This window comes from Crotalus tigris, unplaced genomic scaffold (assembly GCF_016545835.1).
Source record: "Crotalus tigris isolate CLP2741 ecotype Arizona unplaced genomic scaffold, ASM1654583v1 scf7180000017588.1960692, whole genome shotgun sequence".
Lineage (NCBI taxonomy): Eukaryota > Metazoa > Chordata > Lepidosauria > Squamata > Viperidae > Crotalus > Crotalus tigris.
This window is the reverse complement of record NW_024096494.1, coordinates 826,779-849,270: the sequence shown is the minus strand read 5'-3', so window position 1 is coordinate 849,270 and position 22,492 is coordinate 826,779. Positions and strand designations below refer to the sequence as shown.

Sequence of the window (22,492 nt, the reverse complement as noted above, 5' to 3'; positions counted from 1 at the left end):
AATTTAAGCCTAAATTTTGCAACGAGAACCTCATGATCTGAGCCACAGTCAGCTCCTGGTCTTGTTTTTACTGACCAGGAGAGCTTCTCCATCTTTGACTGCAGAGCACATAGTCAATCTGATTTCTATGTTGACCATCAGGTGATGTCCATGTGTAGAGCCGTCTCTTGGGTTGTTGGAAAAGAGCGTTTGTTATGACCATCGTATTTTCTTGACAAAATTCTATTAGCCTGTGCCCTGCTTCATTTTGTATTCCAAGGCCAAACTTGCCTGTTATTCCGGTTATCTTTTGGCTTCCTACCTTAGCATTCCAATCCCCCATGATGATAAGGACCTCATTTTTTGGTGTTAATTCTATAAGATGCTGTAGGGCTTCATAGAACCGGTCAATTTCATCCTCTTCAGCACCAGTGGTTGGGGCATAGATTTGAACTATTGTGATATTGAATGGTTTGCCTTGGATTCGAATTGAGATCATTCTGTCATTTTGGGGATTGTATCCTAGTATTGCTTTTCCTATTCTTTTATTGACTATGAAGGCTACTCCATTTCTTCTGAGGGATTCTTGCCCACAGTAGTATACCTGATGGTCATCTGAGTTAAATTCACCCATTCCTGTCCATTTTAGTTCGCTGATTCCTAAGATGTCGATGTTCAGTCTTGTCATCTCTTTTTTGACTACGTCTAGCTTGCCTTGATTCATGGATCTTACATTCCAGGTTCCTATGGAGAAAAAATCTTTACAGCATTGGACTTTCCTTTCACCACCAGATATATCCACAGCTGAGCGTCCTTTCGGCTTTGGCCCAGTCGCTTCATTCTTTCTGGCGCTACTAGTACTAGCCCTCTGCTCTTCCCCAGTAGCATATTGGACACCTTCCGACCTGAGGGGCTCATCTTCCAGCGTCATATCTTTTTGCCTTTTAGTACTGTCCATGGGGTTTTCATGGCAAAGATACTGGAGTGGTTTGCCATTTCCTTCTCCAGTGGATCACATTTTGTCACTATTCGTTTAGTGTACAATTTGTGATTATGTTGGCATAAGAATGTTAAATAAATAAATAAAGCAAACTGTCTCATCCTGATTGATTTCTTTGAAGCAGTGTAACAATATTGTAAAATAAATTCTAAACCAATCAGTGACTCCAAGTCCACCTAGAAACTTCTGACCAACTTGGCACCCTCAATTTTGTTGACTGCCGTGATTGCGCTGGCTGGAGATAACGTGGACAGTTACAGTTCAGCGTACGCTCTCTCTCTCTCTCTTTTTTTTTAAGTTTTTATTTTCCATTTTTCATTACACTCATACAAAATACTTCAGATAAAGAGTAAAATAAATTTATACACACAACTTTCGGTATTGCTCACTCATTTCCCCCCAAACCGCATCCTCCCTCTGATTTCCTCCCTTACTTCCCTCTTCCTCCCTCTTCTTCCTCACCACTCTCCTCCTCTCCTCTTTCTCCTCCACCTTCCTACTTGCTAGCGTACGCTCTCTTGAGGTAAAATGATTGAACACAAGAAAAACCAGATCTCGCTCAACACTGTTCTGAGACAAAAGTAAACTTAGATGGTTAGGAAATGCCTCAGGGCCTTTTGCAAGTCCATGTTACTTTGACCTAGCTCACCTGCTGCTTTTGTGCAATATCCTTTTGCAAGTGGACAGTCTCTACCCCAGTGTTTCCCAAACTTGACAATTTTAAGGCATGAGGACTTCAACTCCCAGAATTCCACAGCCAGCGTTGCTGGCTGTGGAATTCTGGGAGTTGAAGTCCACATGCCTTAAAATTGTCAAGTTTGGGAAACACTGCTCTACCCCACGGGAAGGGACTGCCTAGAAAGCCCCAACACTACCACGGCGCCAATTTTACCACTGAAGTGAAGGAGCGCCGGATTGAAGTCCAGCCGCGTAGTTTGGACAGGCTATTCCTTGTTCTCTTGCGCCCTCTGCTGACGGGAGAAGCCCTGCCCCCGCCGCTTATAGAAATACTTTCATTGCAAACTGGAAGGGAAAAAAAATATACCGAAAACCCCGTTTCCATCACCGTGATTCAATTCATACCCGAAAAAGCACCTTTTGAAGCTAAACGACGGGAGTACTATCCCGGTGATAGGACTTGGGACTAGCACAAATATCACAACCATAAAATGATCTATTTACCTGTTTTTCATATTCTTGAATATAAATTCCATGCAACGCATAATTGGTAAATTTGGGCTTCTCAGCAACCATTTTTCATCGTAGATTTAATTTTCAGTTTAATTCTCTGTTATGTTTGTTTGTTTGTTTCAATTCATTTCATTTCCCCATAAATTAGGTACATTAAGCTTGTTGGAGGCTTTACAAACTCTTAGGATACGTTTGCTTGTTGAAAGAAGCCTAAACAAAGGTGACATTATAATTGAGTGGGTTGCCAATTCTGACAGCATCATCTCAGAGGAAGGACTCCGAGTGCAGAACAAGAGGCTGGAGGGCCACAGGCTAGTCACATCTATTATAACAAATGGATTGAGGGACAAGATCCTGTTCTGACCCTTATCAGATGCTGAATCATTTTTATCTAAGTGGATTTGCATTTTCTGCATTTCTGATATTGATCCTGCTTTCCTTTTCAGAATATGTATCTCTCAATAATCTGTTTACTAGAATAATAACACTGTAAGTATCTGACATCCAACAGTCAACACTACTTGAAATTATTCTGCTATAGAACTGTTGCTTTGTTAACCTTTGTAAATCTTTTTGGGTTCAGAGAGAAAATAGAGTAATTTGCACAATCTGAATTCCCCTACTGTATCTGAAAGCTTTGCCTATAATTCCCAGGGCTCCAAACTTTTAATTGCCTTTCTTTAACAGCAATCAAGACATCAAACGTGAAGTAGTAAACAAAGAAAACAATAAAAGCTAGCAAGGAAAACTAAACAAGAAAGTAATAGAAAGAAAGCTTGGATTTTTGTATATGTATCTATTAGTAATCACAACAAAGGTTTTGTTAAGTTATAAAGTTTAAGCCTTCCAGTTCTGACAAAAAGGGAAAACACTGTTACAATTTCCTCCCAGTCATGTACTTATTTGAAACTCACCTTAAACCTGTGTACTTCATGTATTTCTCAAAAGCTTACCCCATAAATACATTTGATCATCTTAAAATGCCCAAAAATTCTCAGCTGATTTTATTGAATAAGCAGCAAAGCAAATATCCCACTTCTATTGAAACAAACACATTCCAATGTTTGCGGGAATGCCCTAAAAGATTGTGAGCAGTCTACAGTCTCTGCTTTACTATGAGCAAAGTCAAAATGGCTTAATGTTTGGTTGCTAGTTTCTTTTATCAGCATGGCATCTTCAAAGACTTTTGAAGTTGGGCATGACTTTGATTAGGATCAGCCTAAGAGTATGCAAGGGCTTATCTTCTCCAGAGCTCGAGGTGGTATCATGAGTGAAAGACAGAGCAAGACAGAGAACTCCAAAAATTAAGTTGAGTGTAAGCTACTATGAAGCCTGCAGCATAGTCTCCAGAGGGAAAAAGTAAGCTGAATTTTACTAAATTGAATTTTAATACCAGAGAGGTCAACAGAGCAATCACAAAAGCAGCATCCATTTTATCTGTAATATATTGTTAAGGAGGCAGTGTCCCCAAACACTGTTGCTGTAAAACAGATAGCAAACTGCTTTATGCAGTATGATGTTGATTGGGTTAAAGGGGGGGGGGGCATGAGCCACAGCTCAAGAGATCAAGAGAAAGTAGAGGCACAAAAACTGTGATCAGTTTTAATGTAGGGTTCTGTTTGTGAGAGGTGTTGCTTTCATTCCCCAGCTTGATTGAAAACAAGAAATCAACTCTTTCTTGCTCACCTTTGCTATATTTCTTTGCTGAAGCAGAACTCAGGAATCCCTCATTTCTTCCATCTTCCACTTGTTCCTTCTGAAGTTCTTCAATCTTCTTCACACCTAGATCTTATCAGAAATTATAAAATAATTAAATTGCGAAAGATTAAGTAATTTGTGTCTTAATCTCTCCCTTGATTTCTCAGTGCTGAAGGGATCCATACCATCTCTTAGCAGTCTCCAGGCTCAAATGGATAGTTTTGACAGTTTGAAAACCCACTGAAGATGTAGATTTTGAAGGGGAAAACCGTGCAGAAGATCAGTTGTAATCTGTTTCCATTTGTCAGAGGGTGGGAATAGATAGGAAAGAAGATAGGAAATGAGTAAATGCCAGTTATTATTATACAAAGCACTACTAAGTGTATTTACAAACCTTTATGTGATATAAGTGTTTATTTGAGCAGGAGTAAATATATATTCTAATGCCTAACTTAACTTATTACTCAAAACTTAGCCAGTTAAATTTCTACTAGTTTGCCGCTACTTTCTCCTTTGTCCCACACATAATTATCTACAGATGTAGGAATGCCTACAGCTTTTTCTCAACACTTAATTACCACATGGAGTTTGCTCTTCCACCCCCTAGAAATAGATGGAGGGATGGCCTATTATTAAGGATATAACTAAATAATCAACCACTTTGAACTAGGAGAGTGACAGGGGAAAGAAATGCCTTATTTTGCCATTTATACCTGATGCAAAATGCCTTCAGCTTTGAAGATGCTTTTTCAAGAGTGATATTCTTGAAATAGAAAAATCATGAATTTTACAATATCTGGTCTTCTCTTGTCAGTATCAAACATTTTATAAAAAAAACCACTCTTGCAAAGTAGGCAAAGATTCCTTCTTCCAATATTGACCTACTAACAGCCTTGCGGCTGTAATCAAATTCAACATCAATATAACCTCCTTAGCATCACAATCAATAACTATACCAAGCAAAAACAATTGTGGAGTAAATTTTACCCTCTTTCTGAAAATTCTCTGAATATTCCACCATATTTTAATCCAAAAAGCTTTTATATTTTTGCACGACCACCAAATATGATAATAAGTGGCGTCCAAACAGCCACATCTCCAACATTTAGGCTGTAAGTCAGGATACATAAGAGACATCTTTTGTGGATCAAGGTGCCATCTATAAAACATTTTATAAAAATTCTCCCTTAGATTCTGGGCTTGTGTAAATTTAACATTTCTCACCCAGATAATTTCCCAGGTATCCAGTAGGACTGGTTCAGCAAAATTCTGCGCCCATTTAATCATACAATCTTTGATTAATTCTGATTCTGAATCCAGTTCCACTGGTTTTTTAAAGTATCTTATTTGGCGGAAATGGCAAAGATTTCGGCTTTCTTAAAAGAGCAAACGCAAGAGAATTTTTTTTCTGTATGGGAAAAATGGATAAATTTTATACAATTTAAATTGGATATGAAAAAATACCATTTAGCCTATTTATAATTTGTTTAAAAACTTTACTTTTTCCTTTTCTTTTCCTTGTTTTTTCTTTAAATACTTTTTCTTTTTAAGGTTTATAATTCTTTATTTATATATATATTGTTTTTAATTATCTTAATTATCTTATAACCTTGTTAATTTTTTTTAATTAAGCCTATATTCTGCTCTGGGAAGCTCAGGGGGGAGAGGGAGGGGTGATTTGGGAGGGGTTGGGGGAGGGTTATTTTGGTTTTTTTTTGTGTGTTGTTGCTGTTGTTACTGTTTTTTTTTTGTCTTTGTAAAAGTTTAAAAAAATTTCAATAAAAAAAAAACATTTTATTACAAGCTGGATTTTTTGGATTCTTGATGCAAGATGCTATTGCATCATTTGAAACACTGCTGAATTGTGGCTCAGCTTAACATATCATATAATGTATAAATGATCTATATATATTATATGTATACAGTACAGACATGTATACACACAGACATATGTATATGTCTGTGTGTATATATGTTTCTGTGCACACCTTTCCCTCCCTCTCTCTCTGTCTCTCTGTCTCTCTCTCTCTCTCACATACACACACATCTACAAATATTATATAACACATTTGGTGTTTGGTCCAGTGGTTAAGGCACCAGATTAGAAACTGGAAAGATGTGAGTTTTTATCCCATGAAAGCTGACCAGACTTTGGGCCAGTCACTCTCTCTCAGCCCAACTTACCTCACAGAGTTGTTGCAGGAAAAAGAGGAGGAGGAAGAAATATTAATATATGTCTGTCAGCTTCAGTTATTTATAAAAGTAATAAAAGGCAAGGTAAAAATAAGGAAATGAATGAACCTTTTTAATTTCTTGCAAGTTTATTTACTGAATGTCTTATTTGACCTGTGCTTTGGTAAAAACTGAATGGCCCCACAATCTGTTGTTTTGGGATAATTTATTTACAAATGCAGAAGGGAGTGAAGATAATAGCCTTGAAGAAAGTATGCAGGAACCAGTAAAGGAAAATAAAAGATAAACCTGGGGAAGAGGAAGATATGAGAACAAGTCAACAGAACCTACTTTGTTTCTGTTTGATACAAAAGAGACAGAAGGAAATTCTGGCACATTGTGTTATTCTACCCCACAACTATCAAGCAGCTGTCCCTTCCCTGAGCTGACCTAGTTCAAAGGGCTAACAATAATTTCACTCTAGAATCACAGGAATGGAAAAGGCCTTGGAGGTCTTCTAGTCCAACCCCCTGCAGGATACTTCATATCACCCCAATTAAAGTTGTCCTGTCTATTCTTGAAAACCTCCAGAAATAGAGCACCCACAACTCCAGGAGACAAGCTGTTCCATTGATTAATTGTTCTCACTGTGAGGAAATTTCTCCTTGTTTCCACATGGGATCTCTCTTTCACAAGCTCCCACCCATTACTTCTTGTCCTGCCACCAGGTGGTTTGGAGAATAGGTTGACTCCCCTCATCTCTGTGACAGCCCTTTAAGTACTGGAAAAGATGTATCATGTCACTCCTTATCCTTTTCTTTGACAGGCTAGACATATGTGCTTCCCTTTAACATTCATCTTATGGTGTAGCCTCCAGACCTGTCATCTCCTTTGTTGTTCTTCTCTGCTATTTGCTCTTCATTTCTATTGGCAGATCTGTTGCATTTAAAGCCAGGGAAGGTCTTTACAGGAGGCCAAAATCAGTGGAATTGACACTGGATCTGGGATCAGGTGTTGCAGTCCAAGTGGGGAAGGAAAATTCCACACTCACACATATACTTTTTTAATCTTATGTATCTCTATACAATTAAAGCAATCTATGCCAAAATTTTCCTTCTATGATGTTAGAAGGATTGGCAGAGGTGATTGGCTCTTAATACTCATGAGAATTTGAAGTGAACATCAAACAGCAAGATTTAAAATGCAGCCTCTGAATTGGCTGGCCACTATGTTTATGTTCATGGCATATCTGAACTTGTCAATCTTTAAATGTTTCTTGATTTTTATCTGAGGAATTGCTTATCTTGATTGAGATTGCTCCTTTTCCAAAGCCCACCAGCTATTTTTGACTCTCAGAAATGCCAACTTTTCAAGTAAGTGACATGCACTTCTATTCATTTTCAGGTAGCCTCCAAAAACATTTATTGAATTAGTTGCTTAATTGCTTTGCTGAATTGTGAGTGTCCAGTTTTGATTCCATCTTACCAAGTCCCAATCAGTGTGATTTTCCCTCTTTTTTTCCAAAATGTGTTTTTTACCATTCAAAGCCAAAAGTCTGTTCTCTGATATGCCAATGCAAATCTTTCTGAGCTTCAGGATTCTTAGCTATTGTTGTGGTGAGTGATATTTTTTATGGGATGTGCTTGGTAGAGGAAATATCAAGAAAAACAACGTATTAGCAGAGCTAAGCAGAGTGGCCAAGAGGTTATCTTCAGAAGATTATTTAATGCCATTTCCCCCATTCTCACATGGGCAGGAACAGAATGTACAGTTCTGTTCATTCAGGTTCTAAATAACATGGGATGCTTACACACTTCAGCTAGGCTCCCTTTGGTACATTATAAGTATACATTTTCAATAGACCATAACAGAATTGAACTCTAGTATCCAGGTCACATGAAGGGTGACATGATAGCAATGTTTCAATAAAGGGCTACCATAAAAAAGAGAGGTCAACCTAATCTCCAAAGCACCTGAAGACAAGAAGCAATGGACAGAAACTAATCAAACAAAAAAAGCAACTTAGAACTAAGGAGAAATTTCCTGCCAGTTAGAACAATTAATAGTGGAACAACCTGCCTCCAGAAGCGGTGAATGCTCCAACACTGGAAGTTTTTAAGAAGAGATTGGACAACCATTTTTCTGAAATAGTATAGGGTTTCCTGCCTGAGCAGGGAGTTGGACTAGATGACCTCAAGGTCCCCTCCAACTCTGTTACTCTGTTCTGTTAACAGTTTCACATTATAGATCCTACTCTGGGTATTCTAATGAACAAGGAGGAGGTTGGAGAAATGAATGTTGTATTATGATGAAGGATTTGGGGAAAAAAACGGGATATGTCTATTCAGAAAGTCAGATGATTAAGGTATAACAGTATAGCTGATCTCAAATAATTAAAGGGCTATCAGAGAAGTTATGGTGAAAATTTGCTCCTCATTGCAGTGTAACAGAATTAAAGGTAGACATTTTCCCTTTGATTCTCATTGCCAAGTACAGCAAATGGCATGATTCTGATGAGAGATGCCCCAAAGGATATAATTCTTCACATCTGGAAAGCATTCACTTATTATCAGAGAAATCTGATAGGACACCACAAGGATAAAAGCCTCTAACCTATTTTCTTATTCATATGACATAGACAGTCTCACAGCCTCCTTGAAATCAATTATTTCAGCTTCAGCTTCCCGGGCAGACAGAAAACAGTTAGGGATGCCCGGATGGGTGGCCAGGTGCCATATTTTGAATTCTTCCATCTTCATATTTTGAATCCTTCCATCTGTCACACCCAACTGTGGTGCAATTGAAGTTGGAGTGGTGGTTGACACAATTGTGGAGGTCCATTTCTTCCCATTTTGCACACTCTAGATCTGACCAGAGAAGGAATGCCTGGCTTATTTGGGGGGAACTTAACACAAACTTTACATTGATTATGGATATCAGGTACCCTGTGGCATGGTACACATCCAGGAAGCCCCAGATGTGGCAGGAGGGATTTAAGTTCCAGGTTGGAATGCAATAGCAATAGCATTTATACCTATATACCACTTCGCAGTGCTTTACAGCCCTCTCTAAGCGGTTTACAGAGTCAGCATATTGTCCCCAACAATCTGGGTCCTCATTTTACTGGCCTCCGAAGGGTGGAAGGCTGAGTCAGCCTTGAGCCGGTGAGAATCAAACTGCCAAACTGCAGGCAGCTGGCAGGCAGCAGAAGTAGCCTGCAATTCCCTCATTCTACCTGTCATGTCATGATGGTGACATGATCCTCACTTCTACCTGATGCCTACAATTAGACTGAATGATATATATGGCCCTTTCCCACTCTGTGATGCTACAAAGGAGGAGGCTATCATTGTCAGCTAGGCAGGAAGGGAGCAAAGTGCTGCCAATCACAGTCCCTGGTTCTTTTGATTTCCTATTCAGAAGCCACAAAACCTCTGATTTGTTCTCTCTAACCTTTTTCACTTTTCACTTTGCATCTTGATCAAAAGGATTGGAGAGAGTGCACACCAATCTTGGTCCAAAAGATTGGAGAGAGAGTGCATATTAATTTACTTTTTAATGGGGAACAAGACAAAATGAAAGTCAGTGGTCAGTGGGACAAGGTAAGAAATCAATTTATTTTGCAGAAGAAAATCATTAATTTTTTAAAAAGTTTTAATTCTATTAACTGTGTAGGGAACTGATACACCAATAGATTTTTGAAGCAAGTGGGGAAACCATTTCTTTCACCCCGTCAATATTAATTGTATCAAGATAAATATATATGACTGCTTTAAATAAATTAACCATTTATTCAGAATTATAAATACACCCACTGGTTGCTTGATTTTGCTTTAGGGAATTTCCTGAGTGATAGACAAAGAGGGGACAATACACACCCTACTGCTTCCTTGTAGGTGATGAGATGTCAGTGCCAATAGTTTTGGTCCTTCAAAATTCCTCCTGAAGGGCTAAAATGTCAATCCACACCTCCTGACTTTGTTAACTACAGATAAAGCAGGCAAACAAATACATCTCCCATCATCTCACCAAAATATTGATCTTCAGCGAAAATGGCCCAAATTAAATGGTTCTTAATGAGTACCACTGCCAGTACTTTTTCTGATGGGCAACATTTCAGATCGAGATACAGAAAATTCATATTAGTCAACCAAATGAGTGGAACTCACATCTGGTAGTCTGAATAACCTGTTACAAAATGAACATAGTAAAGTTCAAGAAACCCTAGTTCAGTTTTAAGGGCAAGTGTATTCTCTGCATCTTCAATCACGTCAGGGGGAAAAAGGGGACTCATCCTAGATCAGTCTAGAGTCTTGAAATGGGGCAACATGTAAACATTATAAATACATTATAAATTACATATCAACTTTTCCCACCTTGCTGCCCTCCAAATACCTTGGAGTTCCATGACCATGGAGACAGCAGATTATGGAAGATGACGTCCAGTCAACCAAAAGGGGATCTAATTGGGCTACAATAATTTAATTCAAAATAACATGGTTTGCCTGTGTCCAAAAACACCCTAGTGGCTCAGAGTGTTGTGGAAACTGAGTTTGGATGATTGTGCATGCCCCAAGACTTTTTTGCAGCCCTGGTTAATCAGTTCACTTAATCATGGGTGTGAAAGGGCAGGTTGCCTAGAAAATGAGCAATAGCTGTGCTGCTGTTGTGAATTCTTCCAAAGCAACACAGGCCATAAAAGCTGTGCTAAGTGAGGTTGTGGTGCTGGTGTGTGGGAGAGAGGGAGGGAATCTATGGAACCAAAGCATCCTGAAGCAGCTAGAGATACTTTTGTCCAGAAGTAGGAGGTATAGTAGCAGTGGGGAAGAGTGGAGTAGTGATGAGCAATGAGTACTAGTCTGTGAATGCTTGTGCATGTGTTGCCTAGGGACCTGTGTTGTGTTGGCTCTCATGGCTTGGAGCCCACTGACTTCAGTATATATATAAAAGAACCCATGACAAAGTGGAGGCAGATATCTATAAAAAGGTGGGATATCCTTTTTTACCTGTGGGTAATTGTGCTGTGTGAATACAACTTCTGTTGGTTAATGACTCCAGAATCTGCTGGCTGGCTGAGGAATTCTGGGAGTTGAAGTCTACAAGTCATAAAAGGGCCAAGTTTGAAGACCCCTGGTCTAATGTATGTGTATTTACCTATGTAGTATGGCTGTAGTATCATTTAGCCTTATCTTCTTTACTCCCCCTTTATTGGTATTATTATTATTATTATTGATCATCTCACAGTCAGCCAGATGTTCAGACTGGGTCTGGCATTTTTGTCTACCTATCGAGTCCTTATTAACGACCGGGGATAGGCAGATGTGGACGTTCGATGGTGTTACAGATATTACGATTGTGAGTGCTCACACTGAGTGCCTTTGTACCGGGAGACAAATTCCTTTGTCTGTTCCATTCCAATTCAATTCAATCTTTTACTACTGTCAGTCAGGGTGGTTGCGGGAGCAAGCTGATAAGATAAGATTTTACGAAGAGAGACCGGCCAAGTTTTGCTAGCCTTTCTCTGCGTCGCCTCGAGCGGGTTCTCCAGGTCACTTAGCATCTGAAGGCTGCGCTTTCGCAACCGCCTCTCGCAAGGTTCTCCTCGGGCGAACGTCCTCTGTCTCGCGGGGAGGGGGCTGCCCACCAATAAGTTCTGCCGACGAAATCCCAAGGCTGTTGCGTCGCCAATTCCACTATTTAACCGAAGCGGCCCGTGCTTTCCCTACTCTCTTGCTCCCTCTGCCGACGGAACGGGCCGCAGCCCAAAGCACGTTGGCGAGCACAAAAGACGGCCGTTTTTCTTGGGGAGTTTCGTTGCAGGCGAGGGAGGGGGGGAAAAAGCGGGGGTGTGTGTGAAAAAAAAAAAAAGAAAAGACAATTGCAGAAAGTTCTCTTGGCCGCTCATCATGATGAAATTCACCGCCGCAAACCACCGTCTCATGCTCAACGACGGCAACTCCATCCCGGTGATAGGACTCGGGACTTACGCGGATCCCGAGACGGTAAAGCCACCTTTGATTTACTGATTTGCCTACTCCTGCATCTAAACTCCAGGCGCCGATGGGTTGGGCAAAATTTAGCCTCCTCTCCGCCTTAAAACGTGGAGTCTTTCTCCGCCGTGAAAGTCCGCTGCGTTGACTCTTCGCCTGCCGTTGAGTCTCTCTCTCTCTCTGCTCCGGAATAGCCCTCCGGCCCGCCCGTCCAGCGTGCGCGCGAGTAAAATAAGGTCACCCTTAGCGGCTGTGCAAAGCGGAGTCCCCGCGCTGCACTTCAGACGGCGGACTCCCCGGGATGGCAGGAGCTGGCGAGGAAGCGCGTCTTTTCGTGGGCAGTGCGCCTCGCGTGAACTCTCCTGACCTCCCTGTGCCTTCTGCTGCTGAGACGGGTCGCGTTGTGAAAGGGGCAACTTTTGTTCGTGTCATTTCGGGGGAGACTTGGGCCAGGCGTGGGGCGCGGTTACGGTTTCCCTAAGCCGTCTCTTTTTTTCGTTTTTCTGACCGGGCTTTGTGACCTCTTGAAGGAAAGGTGACTCGCTGTTTGGAGAAGAAAGCTGACCGCCCTTGCTTTCTTCTCTCGGAAAGGGAGACGGGGTCGTGCAATGAAGCCTGAGCCCCGGAACCGAAGCCCCTTCTCGAGTGGGGTTCAGCATTTTGAAGCCACCCGTTTGGATTCGAGACTCAAAAAAGTGACGGGATGCAATTGCGTTTGAAGTTTTGCCTTCCCCAAAGCTCCCATTCATTTCAGCGGACTTTTAAAAAGATAAGAAAAGAGACTTCCATAGAATGCAAATGAAAAGAAAGGATGGGGAAGGGGTGCATGCCGAACATACCCCTCTGGGCCTGAAATGGGGGGGGGGGAGAGAAGAACTGTGCAATTGCTAGTTAGGGTTTCAGTCTTCTTTTAAATTACTCTTGATGAGAGCATGGGCTTAAAAGATCCGTTCTTCCTTCTAGGCATCCGTGGGGCTTGTAATGGCTGCATCTCTCTCCACTGTGGTCCAGAGAGATGGCTCCGAACAATAGTCAGCTTGGGAAGAAAGCTCCCCCCTCTGGTGTTCTCCAGTTGCGAGGGGCTTCAACGCCCTCCCTCATTTCCAGCCAGCTCTAGGGTGTAAGGCTTAGGAATGTAGGCTTTATTCTTTTGCTTTCAGTGTGGCAGAAATAAGAAGTCAGCAATGGAATTAGCGGTGGTGGGAATTCCTTCTCTACCAATCCCTAACAGGGGCTACTTTGTCTTGCCTTCCCTACTTTTTCCGGACCCAGATGCCATCTCGTTTGCCTTTGTGCTCCTGCATTTCCCTTAATCTTCCCTTAAGGATACATGATCCGTAAGGGTGATGCTTGGAAAGGCATTCCTTGTAACAAAAGGTGGGAGGCTTGAATATCCGGAGCCAGGCTGCAATGTTAGTTGAGATCTAGAACATTAAGGGGAAAAGATCTTTGTCTAATAGATTTGCGTTGCTTTAAACCAGTGGTTCTCAACCTTCCTAATGCCACGACCCTTTAATACAGCTCCTCATGTTGTGGTGACCTCCAACCATAAAATTATTTTCGTTGCTAATTCATAACTATAATTTTGCTACTGTTATGAATCATAATGTAAATATCTGATATGCAGGATGTATTTTCATTGTTATAAATTGAACATAATTAAAGCATTATATGTAATTATATTCTTTCTCCCTCTCTCCCCCTTTCTTTCTCTCTCCCCCTCTTTCTTTCTCTCCCTCTCTCTCCCTTTCTCTCTTCCTCTTTCTCTCTCTCCCTCTTTCTCTCTCCCTCTCTTTCTCTCTCCCTCTTTCTCTCCCTCTCTCTCCCCCTCCCTCTCTCCCCCTTTCTCTCCCTCTCTCTCTCCCTCTATTTCTCTCTCTCTCCCTCTCTCCCTTTCTTTCTCTCTCCCTCTTTCTCACCCTTTCTTTCTCTCTTTCCCTCTCCCTCTTTCTCTCCCTCTGTCTCCCTTTCTTTATCTCTCCCTTTCTCCCTCTTTCTCTTTTTCTCTCTCCCTGTCACTCTCTTTCTCTCTCTCCCTCTCTTTCTCTCTCCTCCTCTCTATTTCTCTTTCCCTCTTTCTGTCCCTCTCTCTATTTCTCTCTCCCTCTCAAAGATCCTTAAAATCTTTAAAACAGTGGTTCTCAACCTTCCTAATGCTGCGACCCTTTAATACAGTTCCTCATGTTGTGGTGACCCCCAACCATAAAATTATTTTTGTTGCTACTTCATAACTGTGATTTTGCTACTGTTATGAATCGTAATGTAAATATCTGATATTCAGGATGTATTTTCATTGTTACAAATTGAATATATTTAAAGCATAGTGATTAATCGCAAAAACAAACTGGGTTTGAAGATAAGCAGTAAGATGGAAAGAAAATTAAGCAATGAAACTGAGAGTTCCTGGATTAGAATTTATTACACCATCACATTAAAAATAAAAGCATTTCCAATATTGTTGGGAAAACAGTGGATTCACTCCTACTGATAATATTATTTAGATCAGGGCTTTTCAACCTTTTCACCGATTGTACCACTTTTAGAATATGGCAACATTCGAGTACCACCAGTCACCTAGCGAAGTGTCAAAAACTTGACCCAAAAAAAAAATTGGAAAAAAGTGATAAAGTACAAGTAGTCCTTGACTTACAACAGCTTGCTTAGTGATTGTTCAAAGTTACAATGGCACTGAAAAAAGTGACTTATGACCATTTTTCACACTTATGACCATTGCAACATCCCCAGGGTCATGTGATTTACATTTCGGTGCTTGGCAACTGATTCATATTTATGATGTTCACATTGTTCCAGGATCATGTGATCACCTTTTGCAACCTTCTGACAAGCAAGGTTAGTTGGGAAACCAGATTCACTTAAAAACCATGTTACTAATTTAATCTCTCTCTTCCTCTTTCTCTCTCCCTCTCTGTCTCCCTCTTTCTTTCTCTCTCTCCCACTCTCTTTCTCTCTCCCTCTCTCTCCCTTTCTCTCCCCTTCTATTTCTCTCTCTCTTTCTCTCTCTCCCTTTCTCCCACTCTCTTTCTCCCTCTCTCTCCCTCCCTTTCTCTCTCCCTCTTTCCCTCCCTCTTTCTCTCTCCCTCTCTTTATCTATCTCCCTTTCTTTTTCTCTCCCTTTCACTCTCTCCCTTTCTCTCTCCCTCTCTCCCTCTCTTCCTTTCTTTTTCTTTCTCTCTCTCCCTGTCTCTCCCTCCCTCTTTCTCTCTCCCTCTCTTCCTTTCCCACTTTCTCTCTCCCTCTCTGTATTTCTCTCTCTCTCTCTTTCTCTCTTTCTTTCTCCCTCTTTGTCTTTCTCTCCCTCCCTCTCTCCCTTTCTCTCTCTCCCTCTCTATTTTTCTCTCCCTCACTTTCTCCCTATTTCTCTCTCTTTCTCCCTCCCTCTCTTCCTCCTTCCCTTCCTCCCTCCTTCCCTCTCTCTCTCTGTCCGATTGGTGATCGATTTGGAGGCACAGAGGGGAGCGGCCAAGGGCTGCCTGTGTGACTTTGAAGTGGCCACCTTTGGAAACACTAAGGCTGCTCCAGCCAGGCTCGAGCTGGGCAGAGTGGGCAATGGGAGAGGAGTGGGTCGATCACCTTACCGGCAGCCGGGACTCCGATGCGCCTTTCCAGCTAGCGGGGCCTACAGTATCAGGAGCCCCGGGAGGGGGCAAGCCAGCATGAAGAGCCAAACCCTTTCTGCAAGGGAGGGACACATTGAGGGAGCCAGCCAATCATGGGATGTAGATTCTGATGGACGCCTGGCCTGAACCAATGAGGCGCCAGAGGACTGGGAGCCATAGTTGAAGGCTGAAACGCCTTCAGCTGTAACTGCTCGCACATGTTTGTGTGTGTGTGAGTGCGCTGGCCTGTTTCAATGTTGCTTTCCAGGTGATAGGCGCTTCTTCAGGGCTCAGCAGATGCACTGGGATCAATGCCGCTTTCCAGGAGATTGGTGCTTCTTTGGGGCTCAGGAGAAGCACCAGGATCAGCTCCGGAAGAAGCGCCAATCAGCAGAAAGGGGCGCTGATCCTGGTGCTTCCCCTGAGCTCTCCCGGTCTAGGAGAAGCACCGATCAGGCAGAAAGAGGCGCTGATCAGGGCGCTTCCCCTGAGCCTTGCCAGCGGGACGTGCACCTCTTGGTATTGTACCAAGGCACACCGGAGTCCCGGCTGCTGGTAAGGTGATCGACCCACTCCTCTCCCATTGCCCACTCTGCCCGGTTTTGCTCGAAGCAGAGATGGAAAAAGAGAGAAGAGCCCTGAGAGCAGACGGTTATTGGTGTCACGACTCAAGGCACGTGACGAGGGAAAGAATATGATTAACACCATGCACGCGCGCACACACACACACACACAGAGCGCTTGTCTTCCACCACATTTTATTCACGTCAATCTTTTTTTTTTTCTTCGTAATATTGGGAGTTGAAAATAGCGACTCTACACAAACGCACACACAAACATGCAGGCGGGCACGCCCCCTCTCCTCATTCAGTTCCTTTCCTTGGCTCATCTACTGCGTGTTCCTGAGGTGACGGCAGCAGCTTTGGCAGTGTCTTGGTTCCTAAGACCATTGGAAATATGTGTTTTTTGATGGTCTTAGGGGACCCCTGTGAAAGGGTCGTTTCACCTCCAAAGGGGTCATGACCCACAGGTTGAGAACTGCTGCTTTAAAAGTTATGCTTGGGTGGAAGACTTTTTCTTTTACAGATGGTGTGGGTTGGCAGACAAGTACTCAAAAAAAGGGGGGGGGAGTGCAAATAGGTGTCCAGTAGCTAGCTTGAAGTTTGAACGACTTCTTTCTCTTGCCACCAGTTTCTAGGAGGAGCAAAAGACATCCAGCACTGCAACCAGGCGCCCTGGACTGGCCATTCCAGGGCTTCCTGCACCAGCTGACTTAGTTGTCTGCAACCTCCTGTTGTCACCCAAACCTGTTGTCACCTGTTGTCACCCAAACCATAATTTGGGTTATCTTACTGAATGAGTTTAAATGAATGAGAAATTTTACTAGCACCAGAGTAATGGGCACTTCTCTGAGACAAAACAGTGATTGGATTTGCCCATCATGCCTAACCATCATTTGCTTAACCTTGATTTGTTAATAACCTTGCATGGATGACAGACTACTACATATCAAATCTAAACCAAACAAATCCTCTGAGTTTACCGCAGAGTGTGAATGAACAATATCTGTTTTGTCTATTGCCAATGAACAACAGCTAGAAGAGTTGGCAATTCCTAACCTATCCTCTAGTTTAGGACTTGTGTAATGACGTCAACATAAATTAGGAAGATAATCTACACAAAACCTGGAGGAGTGCTTTGGTATCTGCAGCCAGACTTTTCAGAAATTTGGGTTCTGGCTGCCTTATCTAAAGATTCTCTGCTGCTGTTAAGTCAAAAGAAGTTCAGGCTTCCTAACCCCATAAGGTTTCTAAGTCTGTCCCTGCCTGCCTATTGTATTGCTGCAGTGAGCAAATATAAAAGGCAAATATATGTGTCACACCCTCTTGCTTTCAGAGGAATATTTCTAAAACAAAAGACCAGACTCGCATTCACCTCAGCTCCTGGAGGTCCCTGAGCTAAATGCCAAAATCAGATGCCAGAAAAAACCATGTATCTCTGTCCATGTCTCTTGATCATCATCATTTTAGCCATTTTTCATCCATTGCAGGATGAAGGACAGGATGTTATCATGTTTCTTGATAACATGTGCTAAACATTGGACATTATCCTCTTCTTTGGGCCATCAAAAAGTTGATGAAAACTTTCTTGATGCTTACACTCTGTAGCCGCATTCACACATCATGTAAAACTTGGCTTGGTTAATTCTGATTTATTGACTAAGCTGTCTGATAAATCATAAGTCATAGTTTATAAAGCATAGGGTTCGTACAGCATGCTAAGCTAAACTTGAGGAAGCCATATTATGTTGCAGCATGATCTCTCAACCAAGTGTGAGACTTGCATCACGTTTTCGCATGATCTCTCAACCAAGTGTGAGACTTGCATCACAGTCATAATTTGCTCATGGTTGGATTCAGGTATCTTACCAGCACATAAACTACGTTTTATAAGCAATTAGCAGCAAAATTTAAGCTTAACCAATTCTAGGATAGGAGTTTATGTGTAAATTCATACAAGTCACTTGATCTTGATCAAGGCAATTGCAGGGAAATGTCCAGATGGTTACTGGGACTCCAGTTTGACTTGAAGGAGACTTTGTTATTTTTAAATGTAAACAACAGCTTGAAGCAGGGGACACCAATACATCAATGGTCCATCAAGTTTGTGCAACAGTGCTAAGCTGCTCTAGTTCACTTTTTCCAGTTTTATGCAAGATGGAAATAATATTGAAATGATCGGAAGTGAAGACAAATTCTAAATAAAATTGTGGTCAATAATTCATCTCCTTTGCCAATTCATTTTTAATTACTAATTATTAAACTTTAACTGCTATTTATTAAATTTTGATTGCTTTTAGATCTATTAGGGAGATCCGACCAGAAATCAACTCCACAGGAAGACCAGAATAACACTTTACTAATATAAGTTATAATGACAGAATCTTGTAAGTCAGACTAGGGTGTACCTTTCCTCATTCTTGTATTCCAGAGAATCTGTGAAGTTTTGCCTGAGTTGCTTCTGAATGGTTTCTTACTTCCCTAGATTTAATTGATTCTTGAATATTATTGATTCTTGAATATTTGTGTCAAGTTGCCATTCTTACCCTCTGCACATCCCAAATAAGTATGAGTACACTTGAATATACCTCCTACTTTGATATGAGCTGCATTGGCTGCCGATTTGCTTCCGGGTCTAATCCAGGGTGTTGATTAGCACTTTTAAAGCTCTTCATGGCATAGGTCCAGGCTATCTGAGGGACTGTTTCACCCTAATGAGATTGGCTACCCCACTTGTGCCGGCAGACTCTATTGGTCAAGGAATTTTGACTGACGGGATACAGAAGAACATTTTCTGCCCTGGCTCCCACCCTCTGAAACATCGTGGCCCCCAAGATGAGAATCACACACACACTTGTGGCCTTCTGAAAGGCCTTGAAGACATGGCTGTGTCAAATAGCCTGGGGCTTCAATGCAGATATGGCATCTTGGAGGTGGCTAATATAGATAGTACCCCATCTTCTCCCTGTGCACACTTTACTTCCTCTCTCCTCATCTGGGTCAGTTTTATTTTAACTGAATTTTAAATTTAAGATTTCTATCTATTGTTTTAATGTTTTACAATGTATTTTAATAGTATGTCCATAAGCCACCTAGAGTCACCTCTGGTGAGATAGGTGGCATCCAAGCTTAATAAATAATAAATAAATGATAGAAAATAGGGAATAGTATTTTGGTTTGCAAGGATGTCACTAATTTCTCTAATTAAAGACCCTAGCTTGCATAGAATGATATTAGCATGCATGAAGCTTTGTGGCATAGTAGCAAGAATGTGCCCAAACTCACCAGTAGTGTTCTTGCCACCAGCAGTACATCTTCCTGTGGCATGAGTCACAAAGACTGCTAATATAACATTTTTCTTCTCTATTATACAAGCTTTGATTGACCAAAGTCATGATGGGCAGCAGAAATCAAAGCTTATGAGCCCATATGGCAATGATTACAGCACATTAAATATTATATTACACCTTGGAATGCAAACAAAAAAAATGGTAAAGAATGTGAATTAGTGAGGGGTTCTCACTGAGCTTGGTTGTTTTCTTCAAGACATTTCATCACTCAACTTCAAGTTTGGGTTAATGAAAAGTCTGCAAGAAACAGCCAAGGGAGCATCAAGGACCCCTCATTTCAACCCTGAGCTACAAATATTCCCCTTTACTGGTAAATGAGAATTAGTAAATGAAACAAAAAAAGAAAAGTAAGTTGTGTCTGTAAAATTAAGAGAAAGAGTATAAGAATAAATAAGCAAAGGAAGCACACGAACAGTGTGCAAAAGCATTAAAAGATAGATTAATTTTTCAAAAGAAAGAATGAAAAGTACAAATAGAAAGTATATGAAAAGATCCTTTGTGGAATGGTAAAATGAAAAGGGTGTGATGGCTCAGCAGTTAAAGATGCTGAACTTCTCAGCTGAAAAGCTGACAGCCCATGTTCAAGACCTGAGCACTGCACGATGGGATGAGCTCCTGGCCCTGCATCAGCTCCTACTGACCTAGCAGTTGGAAAGCTTGCAAATGCAAGTAGATAAATAGGTACCACTTTGGTGGGAAGGTAATAACATTCTGTGCCCCTCAGCGTATAGTCATGCTGGCCACATGCCCACAGAAATGTTTTTGGACAGTATTGATTCCTTCGGTTAAGAAACAGAGATGGGCACTGCCCCCTAGAGTTGAACATGACTGAACAGGGGAACCTTTACCTTTACTTTAAAATGAAAGAGGCTGTGGATGATAAAATGCATATAGATAGTCCTTCATTAATGATAATAACCAGGATCAGAATTTCCATTACAAAGCAATATGGTAAAAAATAGTGTCATATGACCACATTACTCAATGATAGACATCCCAGCAGTCCCATTTGATGTCATTAATTGAATCCCATCAGTTAGTAACAAGGTCCCATGCCTAATGGCTGGTCCAAGCAATTCCTGGTTTGGTCCCTTCCAACCCTGAGTCTCAGTAACCTTAGGATCTGCTTCCTCTTGAACTGCCTATCTGCCTATCTCCCTCCATTTCTGTCCCAAGACCCAAGTATCACATTTTAACATATTTTTAACATAGACTTAAACTAGCTGACAACTGTTGCTTTCAAGAGGCATTCTTTTCTGAGTGGGAATAAAGGAGAGCTGCCTCTTTACAGGAAGAACAGTCCTCATAGTTGACTAATTCAGTGTTTCAGTTGGCTGGGGAATTCTGGGTGTTGAAGTTGTCAAGGCTGAGAAACACTAATCTAAGAGTTAGAAAGAATTCCAGAAACTAAATGTCTGCATACTTTCCTGACTTGCCATTAGCACACAAATGCTTATAACATCTGGCAGGCCATCTTTAAAGATGTATTCTGCTTTTTGTAAAAATAAACAAGGCATGCCCCTTCAAAGGAGGAGTGTGGATAAGCCTTAGTAGTCACCACCTAGAAAAAAAATTGCTCTGTTTGTGCATATTTAAAAAATCACCAGTATTGATAATAAATACACACATAAAGACTACCCAAGATCAGCAAGATTAAAATCAAAATTAATGAGTAGTTTTATGCTGTTGACTTGGAGGGAAGAGATTGTTGTTCTCTCATATGCAGATTCATGCTTCTTTTAATTAATCACCAGATAGTAAATTTAAATCTATTGCATTAATAGCCTTATTTAATACTTGCTTACTTCAAAGTAAGCCCGACTTAATTTTTAATGGAACAGATGATCCAGTGAAAAAAGGCATAGAATTGCAATTCTATGCATATTTACTGAAAAGTAAGCCCTACTTTATCAAGGCTCAGTTTTGGGTAAATCCATATAGGATTGCAGTGTGATTTCCTTTAATCGAACATTCTTATTCTGAATAGAATTTTAAAATCCTTTTCAATCTTTTCTTTGTTCTACTATTCCTAGTTTTCTGGATTTATTGTTGTATGCCATGTGACGAGTCACGTGACATGTTGCGACATATCGCAACTTTTTTTTTCATTGCCAGAGCTGGGGTGGGCATGGCCTCTGCATGATGCAACCGGCCTGTAGGCTGGCACTTTTACATCCCTGTTGTATGCTACTTTAAGGATATCTGGAGCTAAACTAAGACAATAGATTCTTTTTTAATAAAAGTGTTTTTAAATTGCAAAGAGAACGTGCCTTTGTGTATGTTTGCTTTAATCCTAGTTGAATTTCCAAGAAGTAGCAAAATATTAAACATCTGGAAGACACTACAGCTTGATATGAACAGATCTCTACAGTATAGGGAAACTGCAATGGCCATATACAAATATATCCTATATATTTAATAGACGTGTAAAAAACAGAATGTCAACCTATACAGAAATCACCTCTTAAAAGAAGTCACTGTATGTCAAACCTGACTCATAGGTGGCAGATGCCAAAGACAGCTTGTAAAGGAAGGTCAGGCCCTGAGCAGCCACTTGCAGTCAGAAAACTGGATTCTCAGAAAGTCTCGTTACTCTGATGTGTTGAGAAGAAAGAAGGGTTAAGTTACAGAATCTTGAAAAGTGGGTATGTGTACTTTAGTCCCCATTCATCAATAACAATCTTAAGGAGGAGCCTTCTCGATGCCTTTGATTCTCTTCTGCCTTTTGATGCAATGAAAATGTTGCAACTCACTTGCTGTTTATGGAGGGAAGAATGTGCATTTGTTGTGGCTCTGCCATTTGTGCAAATGGCTATTCCATTTCCACTTCTCTTCCTCCTCTTCTTTCCCTTCCTCTTCTTTTATCACTTTGGGCTTCGAGGGAGATACAAAGTTCTGTTTCTTGCTCTTCTCGTTGGCCTCCATCATTTTAAAT

The 22,492-nt window shown here is 41.2% G+C and overlaps 1 protein-coding gene across 2 annotated transcripts in view; it reads left to right on the top strand.

The window, feature by feature from the left end:
* Positions 1-22,492, top strand: part of AKR1D1 (aldo-keto reductase family 1 member D1) — a 65,999-nt gene that overhangs the window by 4,909 nt on the left and 38,598 nt on the right. Inside the window, exon 1 of one of the 2 annotated variants that reach the window (XM_039362217.1) lies at positions 11,873-12,042. The exons of the other annotated variant lie outside the window; for it this stretch is intronic. Within the exon in view, the coding sequence (XP_039218151.1) occupies positions 11,947-12,042 (96 nt within the window). The 5' untranslated portion in view covers positions 11,873-11,946. Of the gene's footprint in view, positions 1-11,872; positions 12,043-22,492 lie in introns of those variants that run through there. 2 annotated transcript variants of the gene reach the window in all.